Source organism: Epinephelus lanceolatus, chromosome 19, assembly GCF_041903045.1.
Source record: "Epinephelus lanceolatus isolate andai-2023 chromosome 19, ASM4190304v1, whole genome shotgun sequence".
Taxonomy (NCBI): Eukaryota; Metazoa; Chordata; class Actinopteri; order Perciformes; family Serranidae; genus Epinephelus; species Epinephelus lanceolatus.
The window spans coordinates 2,334,074-2,359,276 of NC_135752.1; the positions used below are offsets into that span (position 1 = coordinate 2,334,074).

Below are 25,203 nucleotides of genomic sequence, written 5' to 3' on the forward strand. Positions count from 1 at the left end.
GCTTCCTGCTAGAAGGACATGGTCCACTCAAGTGCACATAAGTGTTCTTTTTTTTTTTTTTTGTTTTTTAATACTCCGTTAATACTGCTCCAACTGCCCCTGTGATGTGTCGTCATCACTCTCTAGCATTCTCTGGAAGCTAGTCTGACTGAGATGAGGCTGGTATTGATGAGGTAGTGCTTGTATGTGTGTATAGGTTTGAAAAGGTGGAGGTACATGGAGAGGTAGTGCTTGTGTGTGTGTGTTTAGAGAGGAGGGTTGTGGATGGTATGTAGATTCCTGAGTCTCATATAAAGCCGTCACGATCTGCCGCTTGACTCTAGATGATCGAGACTGAGAGGCACTTGCTGACTTCGGATCTTCTGACAGCTCGGGCACTTCATCTTCATCACTTGGAAGCTTCTCTGCAGCCAGGGTATCTTTCATGGAGGTGGGAAGCTGTCATAAAAGGATGAAATGGTATTTTCTGGTATTGCTTGATATATCTCCGTATAACATGATTACTAAAATACAACTATTAAAAGAAAAAAGGCAATAATGATCAAAAAGAAAGAACTACAGTAGTCTAATATAGCACTTACACTGGCCTCTGTAGCACGTTGGATGACGTGTGTTTTCAAGAAGGACAGGAACTTGAGCATCTACTTTTGCTTTCCCGTCAAGGCCATCTCTCCACTCCCACTGGGTTTGCTTTTCAGTACTTTGGAATACTGGGTCCTTAATGATGTGGCTTTTGCACATACTTCTTCCACTGCAATTATGAGCACCAACAAATAATATTACTTTATTTTCATTCTCTGTGTCTCTCTGTCTCTCTGTCTCTCTGTCTCTCTCTCTCTCACACACACACACACACACACACGTACTCCACTACATGCCCATACTCCTGAACCCCCCTATCTGACCAAAAAGCCCCAGAAAATCCAATGTGCTGATTCCATTGAATTGGATAAAGTAATAATCTTGCAGCAGGTGTCTACTACTTTTCAGGTAAATAGAAGCAGTGGCAGACGGTGACACCACTTTGGGGTGCAAGTTACAGCAGAGTTGAAGCTTATTAACTATCCAGTCATAAAGACTAGAGTTAAGAGGCAGTTAAAGGGAAATTTCGGTTTATTTCAACCTGTCTCCTATCGTCCTAAATTTGTTTCAAGTGACTAGTGACATAAAAATAATAGTTAGCATGTTAGCTGTTAGCCTAGACACAGCTGGGGCGCATAGTAGCGTCAGACCTGTTAAAACGTAAGTGAACGGGCAACCTTCAAGTGCAAAGTTAGTCCACTAAACAAGCTTTTTTTCCACAAAGACTGCCTCATATCGTTAGGATAAATGTCAGAGAACATATAGAAAACGACATGTAAACGTGTTGTCTTACCTTACCGGTGTGGTGCCATGTTTGTTTACCATTTAGCTCTGCTTTCCAAAGCGCGGCCGAAATATCGCGAGAACAAGCAGCGATCTCATACCGTGCCTGAAATCTCGCGAGCTCTAGATAAAGCCCAGCTGGATACTACTCCAGGTGGAGGTGTCTTGTCCTCGGTCACATCCAGACCTTGAAAATAAGGCTGCAACCGGTCCCATTCCTTGCAACAGAAGCACTCCTCTTCTGTGGGCACTGGGGCACAGCATTCACAGGTACACCACCAATCTCCAGAGCTACGCAGCCTTCCAGCAGCCATTCCTCCTCTCTCGTCCTCTACCTGTTGCGCCTCTCTCTCTCTCTCCTCCTCCATTCTTCAATTTCAAGAAGCTCTTTGTCAGTGTATTCTGGCTCAAATAAATAAGTGCGGCCATCAAACTCTGCAAAATCAAATTCCTCCTCCACAAAGTCTAAGTCTGGCAAAAAGTCAGCCATTATTCTATAAATCTTTCATAAAATAAATGAATGAACCTTTCAGGCTACTGTCCGGTTCTGCCTGCCTGCGGCTTGGTCTCACGAGATTTCAGGCACGGCATGCGATCGCTGCTTGTTCTCGCGATATTTCGGCCGCACTTTGGGAAGCAGAGGTAAATGGTAAACACACCGTAAGGTAAGACAACAACTCTGAAGACCACCTAAATGTGGAATGTTAGTATATAGGCTTTCCACATCGAGAGGCGATGGCCGCCCTTATTTATTTGAGCCAGAATACACTGACGAAGAGCTTTGTGAAATTGAAGAATGGAGGAAGAGAGAGAGAGAGAGAGGCGCAACAGGTAACGTTAGAGGACGACAGAGGAGGAATGGCTGCTGGAAGGATTTAGCTTTGGAGATTGGTGGTGTAACGTTACCTGTCAATGCTGTACGCCAGTGCCCACAGAAGAGGAATACCTCTGTTGCAAGGAATGGGACCGGTTGCAGCCTTAGCTAAATGGTAAACAACAAACATGGCACCACACCTGTCCGGTTCTGCCTTCCAGCTGTTGCTGCTTGTTCTCGCGATATTTTGGCCGCACTTTGGAAAGCAGAGCTAAATGGTAAACAAACATGGCACCGGTAAGGTAAGACAACATGTTTACATGTCGTTTTCTATATGTTCTCTGACATTTATCCTAATTTAGGATGATAGGAGACAGGTTGAAATAAACCGAAATTTCCCTTTAATGACAGCTTTATATGAGACTCAGAATCTACATATCATCCCCCTCCACAACCCTCCTCTCCAAACACCCACACACACACACACACACACACACACACACACACACACGCGAGTGTAAGTGCTGGCTAGTGCTAGCTACCAATGCTAGCCGTGAGCTTGCTAGTTGCCAAGTGAGGCTGGGTTTTGGAGTAGCATTTGATGGAACAGGGAGATTACAGCTTTACTAGCTTTCTAGCTGGTTTAACATTAGCTACTATGATTACACCACTGGCTGGAGCAAGTCTAGCTGTTAGCTAGCTAGCTAGCTATTAGCTTACCTGATAACTCCATGGCACTGGCAATTTCTTCACCAACTCTTGCCCTTGTCATTCCTGTTGTGATACAACTTGGCGGAGATATTATATAAACATTCCTGTATTTTCCACAGATCTACGAGCTGGTCCTCCATTTCCGACGTCCACCTCTGTGCTTCGGGTCGGCCATGCTTACTTGTTTATTTCCTATGTCTGCTTCCTTGTTCCTCAGTCAGCTCTCTGACTCCGTTCCACGTCCGTTCCACGTCACAATTCACGGAGTCAGGACTTGGAGGTCGTCGACTTTCCCCACACACAAGGATTTTTGACCGGAAATATTGAAAAAGTTTAATATTTACGATTGTCGACCCCTACCCTTTACCTAGCAGATTATCAGGACAAATTGACTCTTAACACACCTCACACAACAGGATAATCTTATGAGACATAAGATAATCAGGCGTTTGCCATCCTTGGTGGGGAGGGGGGAAAATCGGGACAAAATCAGTATCATTATATATCTTTATGTGTGTACCCAGCTTAATTGGGGGCTGCACCTTTACCATGACTGACGAGCCCTCGGCCCTCGGGGCAGCTCTACCTCTTTGTTCTTTCATGTGACTGAGGGTAGACTGGATGCTACAGTTTTTCATAAACCGCTCTCAGGGTAAAAATGGTATTGCAAGACACAATGGGCCGAGGCTAACTGGTTAGCATGCTTATTTGTATATCACAGCAACACAATACAAAGACATCTTATACATATCAAACCTGTTATTTCTTCACATTCTGTAATAATGTTTGTTTAGTTTTTTCGTAATATTTTAAACTAAGTTTCTGGCCATATCTCCAACATTATACCTAATCCTGCTACTAACTAACTAGACTTCCAACGCTTGTGCTTTTTGCTTCTTTATTTTTTGGTCTTTTTGGCAGAGTGAAGGCCTGTAACTATAAGTGGCTGATAACGTTGCCTACAGTAAGGTAAAGACATAGTTAATGTGCCAGCAAGGTGTATTAAGTGAAGTGTGTGACATGGGACTTCCTGTTTGGGTAATGTGCCCACATTTACTACTTGTAAGGAATTCATCCCCTCTTTACATCTTGCAGACCTAACACCTTAAGATTACAAAATACTCACCCTGTAGAAGAAGTTGGAGCGGCCCACAGTTCCAATTTTGCCGATGTGGTTCATGAAACACAGGTTTCCCTCAGTGGAGCCATACACCTCGCACATTTTAATGTTTCCAAAGCGACTCTGGAACTCCCGCCAGACGTCCTGTCGCAGTCCATTCCCAACTCCCATACGCACCTTGTGAATTTTATCAATCTCTGTCTGATGGAGGGAGAGGGATGTGATGATATTAACAAAACAGATCTAACAGGTGCCAACTGATCATTTCTCAGTGACATGTAAAATTCAAGAATGATAGAATCCCAGATAGCACACATACATCTGGCCGACGTCGGCCCGATGTATCAAGTTTAGATTGTTAAGACGTAGCAGGGAGAGCGTTTGCTCATTGCCAAGACGTCGCTGAGACGTCGGCCTTTAATCGAAAATGACCACCACGCGACGTTCAAACGATCAATAAAATAAGCTGCGCTCAGTAGGCGTTCCTTTATTAATATTCATATGCTTCGTTAACTACGACCTTTATTCATTTAGGTCGGACCTTACAAACTACAAATATTTCACCATCCAATGTGAGAAATCAGTGCTAACATTCAAAAATAGCTGACTGTTACCCTATTTCGTGTTTAAGTGTGCACAATGAAGAGACAAAAGTCAATTTGACAAACTTTATTTTCAAATTTCCACAAACAATATCTGACGGCCAGTCCGCTTCTCCTGGCAGCCTGCAAGACACAGAAAAGACGATGAGCACATGACTTCAAGAAAGAAATCCCAACTTCACCACTGTATTTTTTTTAGCATTTCAGCTGTCTTTTAGCCAGATTGAAGGCTTTGGGTCCGTCACTCTGCTTCATTTAGTGTTGAAACGGTTAAATAACGGGATCCATTAACTCCATTAACTGTTAACAGCAGCTCAACAATCAGTCCTTCATCTCGGAAAAACTGTGGTTTCAAAGCTGTGCTATTACCTGTAGCCACCGGGTCAGTTTGCTTTGCAGAGGAGGAGACCTCGACTGATAAATTGCCCATAAAATCACATTAACAACATACTGAAGGCATCCTTAAACTTCACTATTTGACCTCCGCGCTCCTCTCTGCTGGTCTCACCGACACTTCAGCACCCGTTCTGGGATACACAGTGTTGGCCCGCCCCACCTGACCTCCGTGCTCCTCTCCGCTCTTCTCCCAGACACTTGAGCACACGTCCAGGGCCCCGGAGGCCAGGCCGGGGGGCCGCGGGACCACGGGTGGCAACTCCGGGCACTTCCACTTTAACCCAAAATGAGTGCTCACGATAACCAGATGAGCAGATAATATCAACTAGGGAAAATAACATGAAAACACCACAGTTGTAGCCTGTTAGCATAACATGAGCTAAACCGCTAAACTAGCTAACAGCTAACGAAAGATAACGCTAGTTGGTGGGGACATGTGCTAAGCTATATACACCCAGTCGTGCCTCGCCACTCACCAGGAACCTCTTTTAACGGTCACAGAAGAAACAACAAAGCTATTTTCTGCCAGTTTATTCCAGTTAGCTTACCTGAAACCAACTGATGAGATGCTGTGTGCTGCGACCTCAGTTCCGAATAAACATCGCGGAAATGAAATCCCGCCTCTGTGGCGACTTCCGTATGTGGGCAGACATTCTACGGCACTGGGCCGACCCAAAGCCGACGTAACAGAGACGTTTGATGAGCTGGGACAAAAGAGTATTAAATTTAAAGATATCCGCCCATGCGGCCGACGCTTGTCAGACGTTATAAATTCAGGGCCGATGTGTCGTCCTCAGGCCGACGTCGGCCAGATGTATGTGTGCTATCTGGGATATATATATTCTATCATTCTTGAATTTTATATAGATAAAAGTCAGTTATGCAACAAGCTTTCAAACTGCAGCTCTCAAGGAAAAAAAGTCTTGCCATGAATACATAATGACTACCTACACATCACAAAGAATGCTATACAACCACCCCATAATATAATATTATTTCTACTTAGGTTCTTCTTCATTCCATCCATGCACTGGTAATGTAACAAATGGGCCTAGATAATGTTTGCAGAAATGCGCAAAGCAAGACTGTTTAACTTCTATTACTTTATGTGTAACATCATTGATTTAACTCTGTTCACTTAGTTTTATAGTTGTGGTCATTTTGTAGTCAGGCTATTGGTTAGCTGGCTGTGCCACCACTAAATCAATGTTAGTATGCCTTATACAGACACCAGGTGTTGCATGCAATCTAATCAGTCTGATTCTAACCTGGCACCATTAGTCTGCACAGATCACACACTTAACACATTGAACTGTTTGAAACATAGATCAGAGAGGGGACTCAACGTTTCCATTTCACATGGTTTCTTCGTTCCTCTGTTCTTCTACCGACCTCATGTTCAAGCAGAACCTCCCTCTCTCTCAGAGGCCATCTTTGATGCAGTCATCTTTGTTGTAAATTTCTGTTGTCAGCCATTTTGTTTTGTTGGCCAGGAGGCCTTGTCTCACACCAGGGATGCACAATATTGGCTTTTTTGCTGATATTGATATATCCATATATTGTGAAAAATTATGCAACTTTCTTCCCCTAATTCTCTGACTGAATATACCTCTTTATCTGTATGCTTCTACCCAAGTTTGTCTTTATTTTAATATGTATTTTCATTTGTATAGGCCTACTTATGTGACACCCTGGTTAAAGGGAAATTTCGGTTCATTTCAACCTGTCTCCTATCGTCCTAAATTTGTTTCAAGTGACTAGTGACATAAAAATAATAGTTAGCGTGTTAGCCGTTAGCCTAGATACACCCAGGGTGCATAGTAGCATCAGACCTGTTAAAACGTAAGTGAAGCTTTTTTTCCACAAAGACCGCCTCATATCGTTAGGATAAACGTCAGAGAACATATAGAAAACGACATGTAAACGTGTTGTCTTACCTTACCGGTGTGCTGCCATGTTTGTTTACCATCTAGCTCTGCTTTCCAAAGCGCGGCCGAAATATCGCGAGAACAAGCAGCGATCTCATACCGTGCCTGAAATCTCGCCAGCTCTAGATAAAGCCCAGCTGGATACTACTCCAGGTGGAGGTGTCTCGTCCTCGGTCACATCCAGACCTTGAAAATAAGGCTGCAACCGCTCCCATTCCTTGCAACAGAGGCATTCCTCTTCTGTGGGCACTGGGGCACAGCATTCACAGGTACACCACCAATCTCCAGAGCTACGCAGCCTTGCAGCAGCCATTCCTCCTCTCTCGTCCTCTACCTGTTGCGCCTTGCTCTCTCCTCCTCCTCCGTTCTTCAATTTCACGAAGCTCTTCATCAGTGTATTCTGGCTCAAATAAATAAGGGCGGCCATCAAACTCTGCAAAATCAAATTCCTCCTCCACAAAGTCGAAGTCTGGCAAAAAGTCAGCCATTATTCTATAAATCTTTCATAAAATAAATGAATGAACCTTTCAGGCTACTGTCCGGTTCTGCCTTCCAGCTGTTGCTGCTTGTTCTCGCGAGATTTCGGCAGCGCTTTGGAAAGCAGAGCTAAATGGTAAACAAACATGGCACCACACCGGTAAGGTAAGACAACACGTTTACATGTCGTTTTCTATATGTTCTCTGACATTTATCCTAACGATATGAGGCGGTCTTTGTGGAAAAAAAGCTTGTTTAGTGGACTAACTTTGCACTTGAAGGGATGCCCGTTCACTTACGTTTTAACAGGTCTGACGCTACGGCTGTATCTAGGCTAACAGCTAACATGCTAACTATTATTTTTATGTCACTAGTCACTTGAAACAAATTTAGGACGATAGGAGACGGGTTGAAATAAACCGAAATTTCCCTTTAAAGACCATGTATTTGTGTTTGCATTGTGTAGGCTATTACTATTTTTTCATTTTCTGAAAAAATATATGCAATTATGAAGAACATTTCCTTCAAAATTTGAAAGCCCTAAGAAAAATAATATTTCACAGCCTTTTGTTTTCTGAGGGTGTTTTACTTTGTAATGGTTTAAGAAAATTATAAGTTCAAGTTGAATGGGTGTTAATTAGCTTGTTAAGCTGTCAGCCTATCCCAGGGGCAAAGAAGAAAAGTGTCAGACCTGGCAACCCTGGAGAGATGGTAGCATTGAGAGGAGCAGCCATCGGAAAAAGCACTAAATAGTGAGTTGATAAGAACTGACTTTAAACACAGGAGCATAGAGAGTGTGGGACTTTTGCTCAGTGACTGTGAATGTTTTGACAAAGTGCCATGTTGGAAGAATTGTGTGGACGGTTTAGCCCACTAGCATCTAGCTAGCTACTTCAGCAGTTTTAAACTAGTGTGGACTTTAGCTCGCTAGCCATTAGCTAGCTCAGTAGTTGATTTTACTACGGTCGGCAGATCAAGAGAGGATAACACATCATCAAAAGAGAACGACACAGCACTGCAGGACTCATCCTTGCACAACTTGTTTTTTTGGCATTGGCCTTTGGATATAAAACTGTTTTTTTTTCTGTGAAGGATCTCGTTAGGCAGCAGCCTCTGGATTTACCGTGGTTAGGACGGTGCAGTGCTGAGCTCCAACGCACATACTATATAGACCAGTGGCCCTCAAATGGCGACCTGCTGTCTGCAACGTTAAGGCTGCGCAACAAAGAATTAACGACTTGGAGGTGAGAGAATCAACTAATATTGAAGCACTAATTCACCTGCTACAGCAAGAAAAACTTCTGTCTGAAAAAGTGGAGTTTTTAGAAAATAAATCAAGAATGAATAATACAAGGATCCATCAAGTAAAAGAGCAGGTGATAGATAAAGCTTATGCATCCTTGGTTGTTCTGATTTTCCCTTGGTTAATTATTAGGATGTTCTCAAGGCACAATAGACTAAAATAACTTACTATAATGGGAGATTAAGTGATTATGATATAAGGCTACATGTATGGTAGCATTTGTTTGTTTTTCTTTTGTTTGTTTTTCTTTTATCTTGTTAAACTGAGGATTAACATGTATAAATTAAAAGTATAATTAAATATATTATAAGTTGTAGTTAAGATGGCTTTTGTTAATCTCCAATAAAGTATTATTAGTAAGGGGTGATACATTTTATTTAACTAAGACATAAACCACACAGTGATGATACTGTAACTTAGCCTACTTAATATGACCCGTGTTTATGTATTTGTGTTTTGTCCGTGTCTGGTTTGTGTAGGTGTATGTTTTATTTTGTATGTATTCGCAATACGTAAATTGTGTTGCTCCCATTCTGAGTTTAAAGATGGCAGATATCTTTTTGAATGAATGTTATGTTAAAATATTCTAGATTACCTAAAAAGGGATTAAGGATGTCTCACATCAATATTTGTAGCATAACAAACAAATTGGCCGAAATAGCAGACATATTACATTCAGATAATTTACACATTTTAGCAGTTTCAGAAACTCATCTTGACTCAACATTTGAAGATGGGGCAGTAATGGTAGATGGATACAGTATTTTCAGGAAAGATAGGAATGCATTTGGCGGAGGGGTGGCATTTTATATTCAAAATCACATACCGGTGAAAATAAGAGAGGATTTAATTTTAAGTGACACTGAAGTGATTTGGCTGCAAGTACAGTTGCCACATTTGAAGCCAATGCTTTTTGGTTGCTGTTATAGACCTCCTAGTGCGAATTCTGAGTATCTAGACAAAATATGTGAGACGTTAGAACATGGATGTGAAATTTATTTTATGGGAGATTTAAACATAGACAGGAATTTAAATTGTTCATTGAAGGTAAGGCTTCAAATGATTGCAAATTCATGTGGATTATCTCAAATGGTTAATAAACCTACTAGAATTAGCCAGAAAAATGATGGCACCAATATTTCAACTTGCATTGATCATATTTTCACAAATGCACTAGAGCTTTGTTCTGACACTGTTTCTGTGCCAGTTCAATCAATCAATCAAACTTTATTGCAGACCCCAACGTCCAAATAAACATACAATCACATACAGTACATAAAACAAAAATACAATAAAAAGGCGTTATATCACATTATATTAAAAAAATACTTGTGGATATTCAGTAAAAGGCATCTAATAAGAGCAGCAAAAAAATGCAATTTAAAAAGTGTTCATACACATTTTATAAAAGGCACAAATACCAGTGTTTCCACATATAGGATTGGTATCTAACAGAACTACACCTTGGGTTGGTCAACTGTATAATAAGATTATTCTGGGACCCCTGCAGTCTACATATAAACTTAAACATCAGTGTTCTCAGGGTGGCCTGGAAGGTGTTTATCCCTAAATCACAAAAAAGCTTGCTGGCACTACTACCCCTGGGCTGCTTCAAATAAAATAAATATAAACATAAACATAAATAAACATAAATCTGCCCCGCAAGCCGCCTATTTGCAGACCACGAGCTGAACACATGACTCCTTCACTGTGGGGGTTTGGTTTGGTCAGCACATGTAAATGGGCTTTCATCTCCATGCCAACAATGAGCTGATAGGCTGTTAGCTAGAACGGCACTTTTTTACTTTCGCTTTTGAAGTGGTACGCTTATCGATACTTTGCCAGCAGTAGGAGCCTAGATTGAATGAAAATGGCATGTTCCAAGTTCGAAAAGAAAAGAAAGGTGTTGAAAGGTTTTGTCTTATTTGAGTATTTATTTGAATTTATGTCAAAATAGAAATGGCATTTTATTTTAATTTTATTTTTGTATGTATTTTTGTTGTTTTGAATAAAAATGACATTTTGTTTTGAATATGACAGTATTATGGCTTGTGGCTTGACCAACTATAATAAATAGACCTTTGACTCACTGAAAAAAATGTCGCATGCATGTGCGCGACCACGTTGCGTCACCACGGCCTATGTAGTTGAGAGGACAGGTCTGCTCTGCAGCAGCAAACTGATATGATGCTGATTTACACGTCAATTCATGTAAAATGGAGGTTGAACCATGGACTTAAATTACAGATCGCCTGTAAAATATTTTAATTAATTCATTATGATTAAAACAATTGGAGACAGAACAAATTTATATATAAGTCTGACAATATTTTAAGAAATCTACATCATATCGGAAAGGATGTATGTGTTTCTGTGATTTTGTGTATGGACTGAAGGCTGCTGGAAACTGTTTGGAAACTGTCCCACTTAACCGCAGGTTTTTGTCACCGCCCCCCTGCTGCAGCTGCCTGATCTCGTCTACTTTCCAGATGAGGCGCAGTTCATCTCAAAGAGCCTAGTGTGTCACTAGTTGCAAAGCTTGTTCAATACCAATCTGGAAATCCATCGGTTAAAAGAAAAAAAAAACAAAAAAAAAAACCCTTTTTTTCTTTCTTCCTTTACCTCTGGAGGCACAGCCCGGAGTTTTTCAACTAATGGAAGTGCAGGGGTCTCTGCGATCGCTCACGCCCTTCACTTCCGGCGGTGCCCCCAGGGAATCGCAGTGTTGTTTGCAAATACTTTGGGTAGAAAACCAGCAGAGTTTAGCTATATATCACATTTTTCATGTCACTATATCACCGTGTAGACTAATCTGATGCTATTTATTCAGTTATGGGAAATCACGATGTCTAGAAAGCATCAGTGGCTGCAGCTGACAGGGTCAGCTAACACTAGCAGCAAAGCTAACATCAGGACGTCATCTGTTAAAAGCCTCCCGTTGTCGGATATGACATGAAACTACTCTAGTTAGCTCAATCATGTTGTAACTCAGACATCTGTTGGAAAAAATATTTGGGGACATATTCTGGGGACTCAAGAATCTGTCTTGAGAGATTAGTTCAATACTGAATGAGTTCTTGAATACTTAACACACATGCATCACGCAGATAGAACTGAATAAAAGCACACAGTGAAGCTCGTGATGCTGCTGCACATATTTCCATTCCTCCAAGGAGAGCTGTAGGCATGAGGACAGAGCTCTCATGGCATGAGCATGAATATTAGGTCCTCCCCCGCTGCGACATATGTGCCATCATATTTTAAAAAACAAGACATAACTTCTCAATGTCTAGAAAGATACAAATATTCTAAAAGTCAAGTCCTTTCAAGTCATTTGCATCAAGTCTCAAGTCATAAATACCAAGTCAAGTCTTTCATCAGTGTTTGTCAAGCAAGTCTTAAGCCCTCAAATTTGCGACTAGAGTCTGACTCGAGTCAGTCTTCGTCCTCACTCGAGTTTTGAATATGACAGTATTATGGCTTGTGGCTTGACCAACTATAATAAATGGACCTTTGACTCATTGAAAAATGTTGCGTGCATGTGTGTGACCACATTACGTCACCACGCAATATTCATTAAATTTTATTCAACAGTCTGTTAACACACTGAAATGATAAATGTATTTGCATGTCTGGTTACTTTAACGTGATTGTGAAAATTATGTTCACACAGCAGTATCAGCATTTCGTACTATATTGTAACGTTAAGCCCTTTTTCACCATAAAGTTAATAACTGAATCTTAAGTCATGTTATCTTGACATGTTATCACGTTAACTCTTTTGAGTTATCTTTTCTGCTCTGGTGGTAATTAACACAGGCGACTGTGAAAGAGTTACACACGTTTATTTTTTTGTCTGTTTATCCTTCAGTTTTAATTATTGACCTTTATATTCTTCATACATATTCGTATATCTTTGTTTTGTTCATGTGCTGTATCATTTACCTAATGTTTTGTTCATGTTAACTTTCTCAATTAAAAAAAAAAAATCAGTATCAGTTGATACTGATGACATGCCAACATTATCATGCATCCCTGTTTCACACACATCCCCTCTCCTGTGGGGCACCTGAGGATCTTGGGCCAAGGGGTAGTTGCCTGAATTACCTTGGTTAGTTATCCAGCCCTGCCTGTATGAACTGCATGGTGCAGCCAACACAGCTTGAGCAACTACTCTGTGAGAAATACAACAGAAGAAGAAGAAGGAGGAGAAGAAGAACTGGTGCACTGTGGGCTGGGAGGACTTATTGTTTTCTTTAATAGAGAAGAAGGCTTTTAAATAGATGTCATTAAATTTTAACAGTTAGAACAATTTTGATATGTGGGGTCCAAAAAAGTGTTGTATCAACAGTTCACTCTTGGTCTCTGCACTCCTGATCCAGTGAAAAATACGTTTGGACAAACAGAGATGAGCAAACCCCTGCTTGCCAAGGGTGTTTGTATTCTCTGCTCTGAGGACATGGTGTTTGCCATGTCTGCACATTGTGAACACAAGCAGTAATTACACACAAGCAGTAAATAGTACTCATGCCTGTGTGCACACATTGACCTTGTGAAAAGATGCTTATGTGCTGTACATGCCCACATCTTTCATTTGCCAATCAGTGGCGAAGGCAGCCATGGCAAGCCTTCCACCCACACAGCCAAATAACAGGGGAAGAGTAGACAAAGAGGACTTTGAGTCCAGCCTGAAGAAAGGATGAGCTCTCACACTGTGTGTGTGTGCGCATGCATGTCTACGTGTCCTCCATGGGAGGACACAAATATTAAAACAAAGACCCCGCTTGTCTTTTTGCCACAGTTGTGCACAATGTTACTTGAATGATTTACCAGTAGCAGTGAAAAGTGTAGTCAAGGACTCTCTCTACAAAGTAAAAAGTCTGCCACCTGTGAAAGGAACTGATGCTTTCCTATTGCTTTACTCTAACTCATTTGCTCTGTCATTTATTAAGTGGCAATGTATGTTGACTGTGCTGTTTTGTAGCCTGCTGTGTGGATAACAAGTTAAATGTGAACAACATGAGGGCAAGTCACACTGAGATAAAAGCAAGTAATTGAATAGAATAATAAAATCCGAATGGAATAGAATAGAAAGTTTAGGTGACTTGGCTGTTTGTCCATTAGATTCAAGACAAAGCATGTCTTTTTAATATAACTAATATAACTAACTACAACTAATATAAATGATTCTGAAAACAAAGAAATTACTAATAAGACATGTTGGAAGAACATGGGCACACTATCATTGTAATTTTGCTTCTTTGTAAACTATCAAGTCTTCCAAAGAGTATATTTAAATTTAGGAGAGTAAGGCAATAATGTAAATTTTATAGCAATTTTAAAACAAAATGAATCAGAAAAACAGTGTTTTGTTGCTGTCAGTCTGTCCATACAGAGACAGGCTTGTTATCATGTTTGCAAGAGGTTAACAGAAGCTTACCTTAGGCTGGTTGCAGAGGTATCTGCAAAGTTCACCAATATACTGGAAAACAGTAACATCATGATTTCGACAGTCATTCCAGAACTGGGAGGCTGAGAACTTCCTCTTTAAGATGCAGGTTGCACCTGTGATAGAACAAACAACAATGTCATTACATTCACTATGAAAGGATATTCTTATATTCTCCTGTTTTCAATGCTAGGTATATCTACCACCTATGTTTGTAAATATCAATTTGGATCTTAAATAATATTGTTGATTGACATTTAATTTATGGCCAGCTTTGAGTGTGGCCATTCAGAACTATACAGTTCCAAATATACGGTAAGCAAATTTTCTGACATGGTCAGGCAACAGTTCATATGAACCAGATCATATGAAGTGTTGTCCTATTGGGCATTTAGACCCAATGCAATGTGCATTGCACTGGTGCAGATACTTTATCTTGTTCTACAAACACAGGGCACAGTTGCCTGGTGAGATACATTTCTGACAGCTGTAGACAGTGGTTAAATGGTAAATGGACTGCACTTGTATAGTGCCTCTGTAGTCTTCTGACCACTCAAAGTGCGTTAACACTAAATGCCACATTCACCCATTCACACACACAGTCACACACTGGTGGCTGAGGCTACCATGCGTGGTGTCACCTGCTACTCAGTAACCATTCACATGCGCTCACACTGATAGAACAGCCATTGGAAGCAATCTGGGGTTCTGTATCTTGCCCATGGACATACGGACTAGCGGAGGCAGGGACTGAATTGCCGATTGTCCAATTAGTGGACAAGCCACTCTACCTCTAAGCCACAGCTACAGTTATAACCACTGGTTAGGGCAGGGGTCGGCAACCTTTACTATTAAAAGAACCATTACTGGCCAAAAAAAGAAAAAAAATCTGCCTCAAGCTGCAAAGCATATTTGAATAAAGGTAACAGCCTTTTAAGTCTAAATCAGCCCACCAACATTACCAATAGGTCTAAATGAGCATTCATTAATATGATTTACTACAAGGTGGCTACTCTGCAGTGGGCTATTTATAATTATCTAGCACTTTAACTTTGCAACATTGATGGCAAAGGAAATGAATCTGTCCACACATTAATAACCTCTATTTTCCTCCCAGAGGATTGGGCTTTATAAATTAAATTGATTGAACTGATTGATAGAATGCAATACTCACTTTAGGCCTGTAACTATGACAAATGAAAATCTTCATGTTAAAAAATTAATTTATTCATTTCCATATAATTTTCCGTATAATTTTATCTCAAAGCCACGGGTAGCCACTGGAGAGGGTCTAAAGTGCTGCATGCGGCTCAGGAGCAGCAAGTTGCCTACCCATGGGTTAGGGTAATGGACTGTAAAAGATCAAACTGCACCAAAAGAAGGACTAGACGAAGACCACAGGCTGATGTTCACACGCCCTAAATGTCAAAAAATTAAATGAGTGGATTCATATTATATATTTTAAGTTTGTGTATGTGTCACCATCTGCCTCATCTTGCAGTGGAAAGTAATGAAGTACATTTACTCACGTACTGTACTTAGGTAATTCTAAGGTACTTTTACTTTACTTATTTCCGTTTTGTGTTACTTTATGCTTCTGCTTCACTACATTTCAAAGGCAAATATTGCACTTTTCTTACAACTCCATTAAACTTTTCTGAAAACATTAGTTTTTTGCAGATTCAGATAATTAATACAATATACACTGGTCAACACTTAAATCACACATCCCAGATCTCAATGAATTAAATATTGCAGATGAAAATCTTTATTGATTACATAGTGTAATTCGTTGAGAAAGAACAATCCATGGAAACCAAAATCATTAACTCATTTAGGACTGGATTCAGAATCATACCCAAAATCAAAGAGGCTGATCCAACTTCTGTGAATTTCCTCAGGACAACTCATAATGAGGCTCAGTAGTGTGTGTGGCCTCCACGTGCCTGTATACATTCCCTACAATGTCTGGGCATGCTCCTGATGAGACGACAGATGGTCTCCTGGGGGATCTCCTCCCAGACCTGGATCAGGGCATCAGTCAGCTCCTGGACAGTGTGTGGTGCGATGTGGTGGTGGATGCTACAATACATGATGTTCCAAAGGTGCTCGATTGGATTAAGGTCTGGGGAACGGGCGGGCGAGTCAATAGCATCAATGCCTTTGTCATCCAGGAACTGCTGACACACTCCAGCCACATGAGGCCAGACATTGTCATGCATCAGAAGGAACCCTCTCCTGGTGTACTGGCCTGTCTCCTGGTATCTCCTCCATGTTCTTGACACTGTGCTGGGAGACACAGCAAACCTTCTGGCCACTGCGCGTATGGATGTGCCATCCTGGAGTAGCTGCACTACCTGAGCAGCTGCAGATATCACCTCATGATACCACTAGTGGTGAGGGCACTGGAAAAATGCAAAACTAGCCAAGAATCAACCAGAAAAGACGCAGAGAGGGAAATGGTCTGAGGCCACCACCTGCAAAACCATTCCTAAATAGGGGTTGTCTTGGTAATTGCCCCTCCTTTCCACCTGTTGTCTGTCCGATTTGCACAACAGCAGGTGAAACTGATTCAAAATCAGTCTGTACTAATGGCACAGGCTGCTGAGCTGACAGACACCACGACACCAAGCAGTGGGGGGTGATGATATCGTTAGTGTATTGTAAACAGCGGCAATAGCATACGTCATTTACTGTATACCCTGGTGAAATTTCAGGAAGGTATGAAAAAATAAATATCGGCCATGCCTAATAAGCACCTTTGCACATCAGGAGACCCGGCACCACTGGCAGCTCTGATGGCCATGACCTGGTGCGAGTGTGCACTTCAGCCACATACTATTGCTACTAGGAATATCAGGAGTGTCCACCAGTGGGTGACAAGTTTTTAAAAAACCCACTAGTTTTGATACCTTGGCAACCTCCCAAATGAGTTTTGTTCTATTGCAGTATTCTCGGTTGTTGAAATAGAATGTGTCCTCATATACTCAGAACATTCCCCTGGGTGCTCTCAGTGACATCTAAAACATCTTTCTCAATTCATTGTCTATGAAGCAACTCCAGACTTTATACCCTATGACATCATACATTTGAGTTTTAGCACTCTGAGTTTTGGATTTGGGAGAGCTGTTGATGTTACCTAATATTTTTTGACAGTCTTTGACCATAGAAATAATATGTATGAATTTTAAAAATGTGTGTAGTTCCTCTTTAAGTCAGCTGCTTGACGTGTCTACAAGGTAGTTTTAGCATTCTGCTGCTTAATGCACTGGAAACTACGTAACTCTCACTAAATGAAAGAAACTAGACATTGGACAACACTATTTTCCAGCAACCCCTGCATATGATAATAAAAAATATCTACAAATCATTTTATTGAATAACTTACACATCTATACTACACTGAACAAAAATATAAATGCAACACTTTTGTTTTTGCTCCCATTTTTAATGAGCTGAACTCAAAGATCTAAAACATTTTCACATTTCAGAGTGGCCTTTTATTGTGGCCAGCCTAAGGCACACCTGTGCAATAATCATGCTGTCTAATCAGCATCTTGATATGCCACACCTGTGAGGTGGGATGGATTATCTCGGCAAAGGAGAAGTGCTCACTAACACAGATTTAGACAGATTTGTGAACAATATTTGTGAGAAATGGTCTTTTGTGTATATAGATAATGTTTTAGATCTTTGAGTTCAGCTCATGAAAAATGGGAGCAAAAACAAAAGTGTTGCGTTTATATTTTTGTTCAGTGTATATATACACAGATCACAGACATCAGAAAATGTGACTGCAAAATGACACGTACTTGACATGTCACGACTCTGGCATGTAATGTCAGAGCAACCATGATGGACATAAATTACCTCATGCACTCCACAGAAAGTGGAAATATTATGAGCCTGTTGCAGTAATAGAGTTATCAAGTGTGCCATTCTCTTTGGCCTAGGTTCAAAGACAATTTGATGTAATTTTGTTTACCTTCAGTCCTACAAGCTCATCTCAGTCCATTGAGGACAATCTCTTTGTCTAACATTACAAAATAACTGTTCACAGTGACAGTGACTGTGACCTGACATAGGCCTAGTCTGCTGGGGGACCTCCTATAATACACCGAGCACCTTCTCTCCTCTCTCTCTCTCTCTCTCTCTCTCTCTCTCTCCTTTGCTAACACTCATGTCCTGTTACTGCATCTCGCTAACTAGGCCATACTGCATGTCACTAACTCGGCTTCTGCTCTGGAGCCTTTGTGCTCCACTGTCTCGCAGATTAACTCATATCGCAGTGGTGCCTGGACAGTGTGACGTGTGTGGTTGTGCTGCTGCCGTGGTCCTGCCAGATGCCTCCTGCTGCTGCTGTTATCATTAGTCATTAGTCATACTTCTACTGTTATTATACACATATGATTATTGTCACATATTTATGCTATCAGATATTAATATATACTTTCAACATATTGTACCACAATTAAATTAATGTTGTTGTAAGCTATTATCATTACAGTCTGTCCTGCATCTCTCTCTCTCTCTCTCTCTCTCTCTCTCTCTGTCTCTCTCTCTGTCTCATTGTGTCATGCGGATTACTGTTAATTTATTATGCTGATCTGTTCTGTACGACATCTATTGCACGTCTGTCCGTCCTGGAAGAGGGATCCCTCCTCAGTTGCTCTTCCTGAGGTTTCTACCGTTTTTTTTCCCCATTAAAGGGTTTTTTTGGGGAGTTTTTCCTGATCCGCTGTGAGGGTCATAAGGACAGAGGGATGTCGTATGCTGTAAAGCCCTGTGAGGCAAATTGTGATTTGTGATATTGGGCTTTATAAATAAAATTGATTGATTGAATTGATTGACCTGAGGTCTGAAGTTACAGTGTAGGTTAGACAGCTATATTTTGTTTAAGAGTATTGATGTAACCCATCAAACATACCTGGAAGCAAGATGGCGCCGGTGTGTATGGCTGGCCGTCTGCTGCTCCCACTTTGGCTGGCATTTTTGTTGTTTGTAATCTGTGGCACTGTACAGATCGAGTCTCGGCTGGTGTATGATCGCCAATCCCTCTTAGATCTGAGGCATAATGTCAGAGATCTAAGTATATTTGATCACGGTGGACAGAAAACTCTGCCCCCGCTCCTGTCGGAAATCCCGACTCACCTTTACCGGGCCTCGGCTCTACCCCCCGGCGAAAGCGTCTCCGTTGCCGCGGTAAACGCGGCGGTCGGCTGGTGAAGCTGAAGGTCTGCCTTGCACGATCTTCATCCATTTCCCGGTCAGGACATGGATTATCCTTTCCCTTCGCTGTGCCCCGGCGTTTCCTGGACCCGATTGACGCCTGCCTGGTACCTGTCGCCGGTCTGGTTGAAGGATTCCGGCCCCGCCGCCCCTGCTCTCCCCGGCTCTCTCAGCGCGGGGTGAATCTCCGGAACCTGAAGAGGCTGCTCCGGGCTCCCCGATCCGCCGAAACACAGGCCCCAGCTCCTGCCAGGATTGGGCTGGTAAATGCCATATCACTGGCAAACAAAACTTTTATCCTGAGGGATTTCTTCAGCTCCCGTGGCCTGGATTTTCTCTGTGTGACAGAGACCTGGATCGGTGCTGGTGAGCGCAGCGCTCTTGTCGAACTTTTACCGGTTGGTTGTTCTTATTTTAACTTCCCGCGGACGTCAGGCCGTGGAGGAGGAACGGCGACTGTTTATAAAAATGACTTTAAATGTAAGCAGTGCGCTGTGTCATCCTCTTTCTCCAGCTTCGAAGCGACTTTATTTGAGGTGGGTTGCTTTGACCCGGTGATGTGCGCTGTCATCTACCGGCCCCCCAAGTACAATAAGGACTTTGTGAAAGACTTCTCGGATTTTCTGGCTGAAATCATGCCAAACTATGGGGATTTTAATATTCATGTGTGGGGATTTTAATATTCATATGTGCTGTCCTGATAAGCCGTTGGTGAAGGACTTTTTAAGCCTTATTGACTCTTTTAATTTGGTGCAGTGTGTGTCTGGTCCCACACACGAACATGGTCATACATTAGATCTCGTTCTTTCTCATGGTTTGTCTGTGTTTAACTTGAAGATCTGTGAAAATGTAATTTCTGACCATATGCCCGTATTGTTTGAAGTTGTTTTTTCTTGTACTGCAGTTAAATCTTGCGCTCCTGCTCAGCGCCGTCAGACTTTTAACCCTTGCACTGCTGGTCAGTTCTCTGCTGCTTTCGATTAGCTCTGTGCCTCCTCTGACTCAATGTCTGCTGACACGGAGGAGCTCAGCTCCTGGTTCCACTCCTCATGCCGAACCATTCTGGACTCTGTGGCTCCATTAAAAACAACGCAGCCTAAAGTGAAACCCGAGTCCTGGTTCAGTGACAGGACTCGTGCAGTTCGACGGGAGTGCCGCAAAGCTGAACGCAGGTGGAAGAAGGACAAGCTCCATGTTTCATTCCAAATCTTAAAGGACTGTTGGCACCGTTATCAGAACACTATTAAGGAAGTCAAAAGAGAATACTTGTCAAACCTCATTGTGTCAAATAGCCATAACCCTTGTGTGTTATTCAAATCAAATCAAATCAAATCAATTTTATTTATATGGCACTTTTCATACAACAGTAACACAAAGTGCCTCACAGAGGTGAAAAACAACAAAGATCCAAACAGAAAACAAAAAGAAAAGAGAAAACCCAACCCTCCCACCCAACAAAAAGCTATTTAGCTCATAAAATTGAGTTAGCAGCTAGGTAAGAATGATCTAAAACAGAGACATAAATTCAAAACCATTGACTCTGTTTTAAATGCCCCGCAGTCTGTCTGCTTGGAAGCATCCCCTGAGCTATGCATTAACTTCCTGCACTTTTTCATAGACAAGTTTGTTAACACAAGGGCTCTGATTTCAGCGCCTGCCTCTGACCCCTCTGTCTCTGTCCCTTGCCAGGCTGTGTTTGATAAATTTGAGCTTGTGACCTTGTCACTTTTAGATGGTGTGGTTGGCCATATCAAGCCATCAGGTTCCCCTTGTGATGCTGTCCCTCCTCACTTTTTTAAAGAAATCTTCCCTAGTATAGGGCAGCTGGTCCTTGCCATCATTAACAGCAGTCTGTCTTCTGGTGTTGTCCCCATAAGCTTTAAACATGCAGTAGTGCAGCCCCTGCTGAAGAAACCTGGCCTCAACCACACTGTATTGGCTAATTTCAGGCCCATCTCCAAGCTGCCTTTCATTTCAAAAATCTTGGAGAAAATTGTTCATGCACAGTTAAAATCTTTTCTGGTGAGCATAATATCCTGGAGGTCTTTCAGTCTGGTTTTAAAACCCTGCACAGCACAGAGTCAGCTCTACTAAGGGTTTTTAATGACATCCTCCTGGCAAATGATTCTGGTGATTATGTAATTCTTGTCTTGTTGGACCTAACAGCTGCCTTCGACACTGTGGACCACAATATTTTAGCATCCCGGTTGCAGCACCACGTGGGCATCTGTGGTAGTGCTCTGGAGTGGTTTAGATCCTATCTGGCAGACAGAACTATGTGTGTAAGCTTTGCTGGTTCTGAGTCCTACTCTGCTCCTCTGTCATATGGGGTTCCACAGGGCTCAATTTTAGGGCCCCTGCTTTTTTCATTGTATTTGCTTCCTCTGGGTTCCATTCTTAGAAAGCATGGTATCTCCTTCCATTGTTATGCTGATGATAGTCAGATTTATGTGCCGCTGTCATGTCTCGATGACATTAAAGCCTGGATGGCCTTAAACTTTTTAAATTTCAATGAAAAGAAAACAGAGGTGATGGTGTTTGGTCCAAATAGCTCTTGTGAAACCCCCCCTGTTGATTTAGGCCCCTTGGCACTATATGTGAAGCCAACAGTTTCTAACTTGGGTTTTAAGATGGACAGTGGTTTTAAATTGGAGCGTCAAATTGGTGCAGTGGTTAAGTCCAGCTTCTTTCACCTTAGGCAGCTGGCAAAGGTTAAACCTTTTCTTGCACAAAAGCACTTTGAAATAGTAATCCATGCCTTCATCACATCCCGGCTGGATTACTGTAACGCACTTTATTTTGGAGTCAGCCAGTCTTCCCTCGCACGTCTCCAGTTGGTTCAGAACGCCACTGCTCAGCTACTAACTGGAGCACGTAAGAGGGAACACATTACGCCCATTCTGGCCTCCCTCCACTGGCTGCCCATGCACTTTAGAATTCATTTTAAGATTCTTTTATTTGTTTTTAAATCTTTAAATGGTCTCACCCCGCCTTACCTCTCTGAGCTGCTTCATCCCTACGCTCCTGCTCGGTGCCTCAGGTCAGCTGATCAGCTGCTCCTGGATGTACCGAGGTCTAAGCGGAAGCTCAGAGGGGATAGAGCCTTTTCTGTGGCGGCCCCCAGATTGAGGAATGATTTACCTGTCCACATTAGACTGGCCCCCTCAATGTCCGTTTTTAAAACCAGTCTTAAAACCCATTTTTACTCCTTGGCTTTTAAACCAGCATGAGACTCTGCTCTTGTTTTACTGTTTTATTGTTTTTATTGTTTGTCTTATGTTTTTATTTTTGTACAGCACTTTGTTTCAGCTGTGGTTGTTTTTAAAGTGCTCTATAAATAAAGTTGAGTTGAGTTGAGTTGAGGTGAGAAGAAAAGTGTCCTGCCTTTGGAGGCTGAAATTGCTAACTGATGTGTTAACTAGTTTGTTAAATAACTTCTATTTTATATACTACAGTACATTCCCAAGGAAGATCTATACTATCAGCACAGTTTCAAGGTGGGCACCCAAAATAAGTGTCACCAGTTCAATATCTGACTAATTGTCTCCTTTTCTGTTTCTGATATATGACGTTGAATAATGACATAAATAAAGCACACTGCGAGCTTGGACCTCCCGGACCAAAGCATCAGTTTCCTCCTGGGAGAAGTTTGGCCGTCTGACGCTGCTGCTCTCTTCTGCCATGGCGAATTGAGTAAACTCTCATTATGCCTTCGCGTGGCGCATTTAAGGGCGAGGAGAGGGGCTCATTTGATTGGTGTGATGTGTGTAAAACCCACTCCACGCCTTCTCTCCTCCCTCTTTCCGACTTGCGCAGGTAGGAGGGACGGAGGTGGGACAGACGAGTAGCTGCGCCAGGGCGCACAGTGTGCCAAACTTGCAAAATCCGCCTGGCCACACCCAGTTGGCGAAGCGCAGGTGCGCTGCGCCCCTGCCTCGCCCGGTCTGCGAAACTAGAGCTTTGACCTTTTGAATAATAAATATCCATGTTCAATCTGTGCCATCTATTCTGTTTCAGATCTACAGCAGCCATCACTTCCCTTGCCTGTCAGTGGCAACATGTTCACCTGTGCAGGTCTAAATTTGTGCTACCCCTTTCCTTTCCTATAGGAGGTGGAGTTGGCAGATGTAGACCTGAGACCTTTACTATGAAGTCAGTTCAACTTATCCAGGATATCTTTTGATTATCTGGCTTGACTAGGTTGTCACATTGGCCATCTGGATAACAACAAAGCTAGTTATCAACTAGTTCAGTCAACTCTGGGTTTTCCTATCGAGCCTTGAGCACGTTAATGTGAAAGAGTTGGGGCTGTTAATTATGAGTGACATCATCAAAACCATGAATTAAATAGGTTGCTTCATATCATATGAGAAGAGGCAGTACCAAAAGTGTCTGTGACTGTGAGACAGTAAAAAGTAAGTGGTGTGGGATGTAAATGACACTCTGTAATCTAATAACAGAAAATGTAGAAACATTGAAAATACTATGCAAGAATTCACTGTTGGCTGAGACTTACATTACGCGTAGGTATCACAAGGCTATATGTGAAATTAGTATAGAGTATTTTTTGCTATTTAGTTGAATGATGATAAAACTCCTCTGAATGTGTCACACAAAACATGTTGAAGTAACGCCAGACTGTTTCTGCTACCAAAGTAAAGGGTGGAAAAGTAGCCGATAGTTAATGACTGATGAGGTCTATCTGACCCAAATGGAGGACTTTCAACTGTCAACTTTGGTAGCAGTTGAAACAAATGCAGAAGCCAAGGTCTCATCATTGGGATAGCTGATTAGAATTTGCTGCTTTTTCAAAACCATTTTATAACTGCAACATTATCTTTAAGCTCATTCTAAATCAATGGACCCGTCTCTGAGGAAAGAAAAGAGAACAACAATGACCTAACACCAACAATACTATCCATAATAGTCTCTAGTGTCCACTTCCTGCTCTACAGCCTCTAATTAAGCCGCTTGTTGAGGTGAAACAGTGGGGCCTCAAAGGGGTCACATTATTTGGCAGTTACATTGTGGTCAGTGGACACTGTTTGCAGTTTGCCCAGAGAATTGCCTCTCTGTATCTATTATGGAACTTAAATCATATGACACTTATGTAATGAGGACACATGCCTTCATATCAGTGACATTACTAAAACAGTCCATCAAAGTCCATTTTGTGTAAAAAAAAAAAAAAAAAAGACTCTTAGAAGTTCAAGAGACAATTGCATATGTAGACTGTCTTGATTTACGTTGTAATACCTCCAAGATTCCAAAATATATTCTGTGACTAAGACCACCAAAATGTTGTCAGATAATTCAATTTTTATTTTCACATTTATCTAGGACGAGACGACTTCCCTTAGTCTAGTTTTTTCTATTAAGCAAAGCCTACATAGTGCAGGTAGATATATGGCAGGAAAGTGCTACAGTAACTTAATAACGTGTTTTCATTATTACTCTCTGTTGCCATATTTTGTTCAACATCAGAGAAGTTGTGTTTAGTATAAGGATATGCTGTCACTATAATGCCATACTGCAAATATTGCAAAATATTGCATATAAGCAGCAAGACTAAAACTCTCTATTATAACAAACCTGATAGCAGGAAATGATAGTAACATATTACAAGTAACATGCATGACTAAAAAAGTAATTTTTTTTTTAGGAAGAAATACTTTTTATGTTCCTTTTTTAAATTTTAAATTTAAGCAGCGATGAAGCTGAAGATATTTCCAGAATTCTGTATTTGCCAGATTATATTTTCGTTTGAGGTGTTCAAAGGTGACTATATGAGCATTGTCATATAGGTCTC

At 41.6% G+C, this 25,203-nt stretch overlaps 1 protein-coding gene and 1 long non-coding RNA gene across 7 annotated transcripts in view; both read right to left on the reverse strand.

Moving 5' to 3' along the window:
- The window catches only part of slc27a6 (solute carrier family 27 member 6), a 140,212-nt gene that overhangs the window by 72,490 nt on the left and 42,519 nt on the right, over nucleotides 1–25,203 (reverse strand). For all 5 annotated transcript variants that reach the window (XM_033646769.2, XM_078162172.1, XM_033646768.2 and 2 more), the window contains 2 exons: nucleotides 14,157–14,281; nucleotides 4,017–4,211 (listed from right to left, as the gene is read on the reverse strand). In XM_033646769.2, coding sequence (XP_033502660.2) covers nucleotides 4,017–4,211; nucleotides 14,157–14,281 — 320 coding nt within the window. The remainder of the gene's footprint in view (nucleotides 1–4,016; nucleotides 4,212–14,156; nucleotides 14,282–25,203) is intronic.
- Nucleotides 48–4,004, reverse strand: LOC117269617 (uncharacterized). 2 transcript variants are annotated; one of them, XR_013488146.1, is made up of 3 exons: nucleotides 1,892–2,471; nucleotides 582–1,583; nucleotides 48–438 (listed from the first exon to the last, which is right to left on the reverse strand). It is a non-coding gene; the product is annotated as an uncharacterized LOC117269617 (long non-coding RNA). The 2 variants fall into 2 exon arrangements; XR_004502745.2 differs by having other exon boundaries at nucleotides 582–4,004.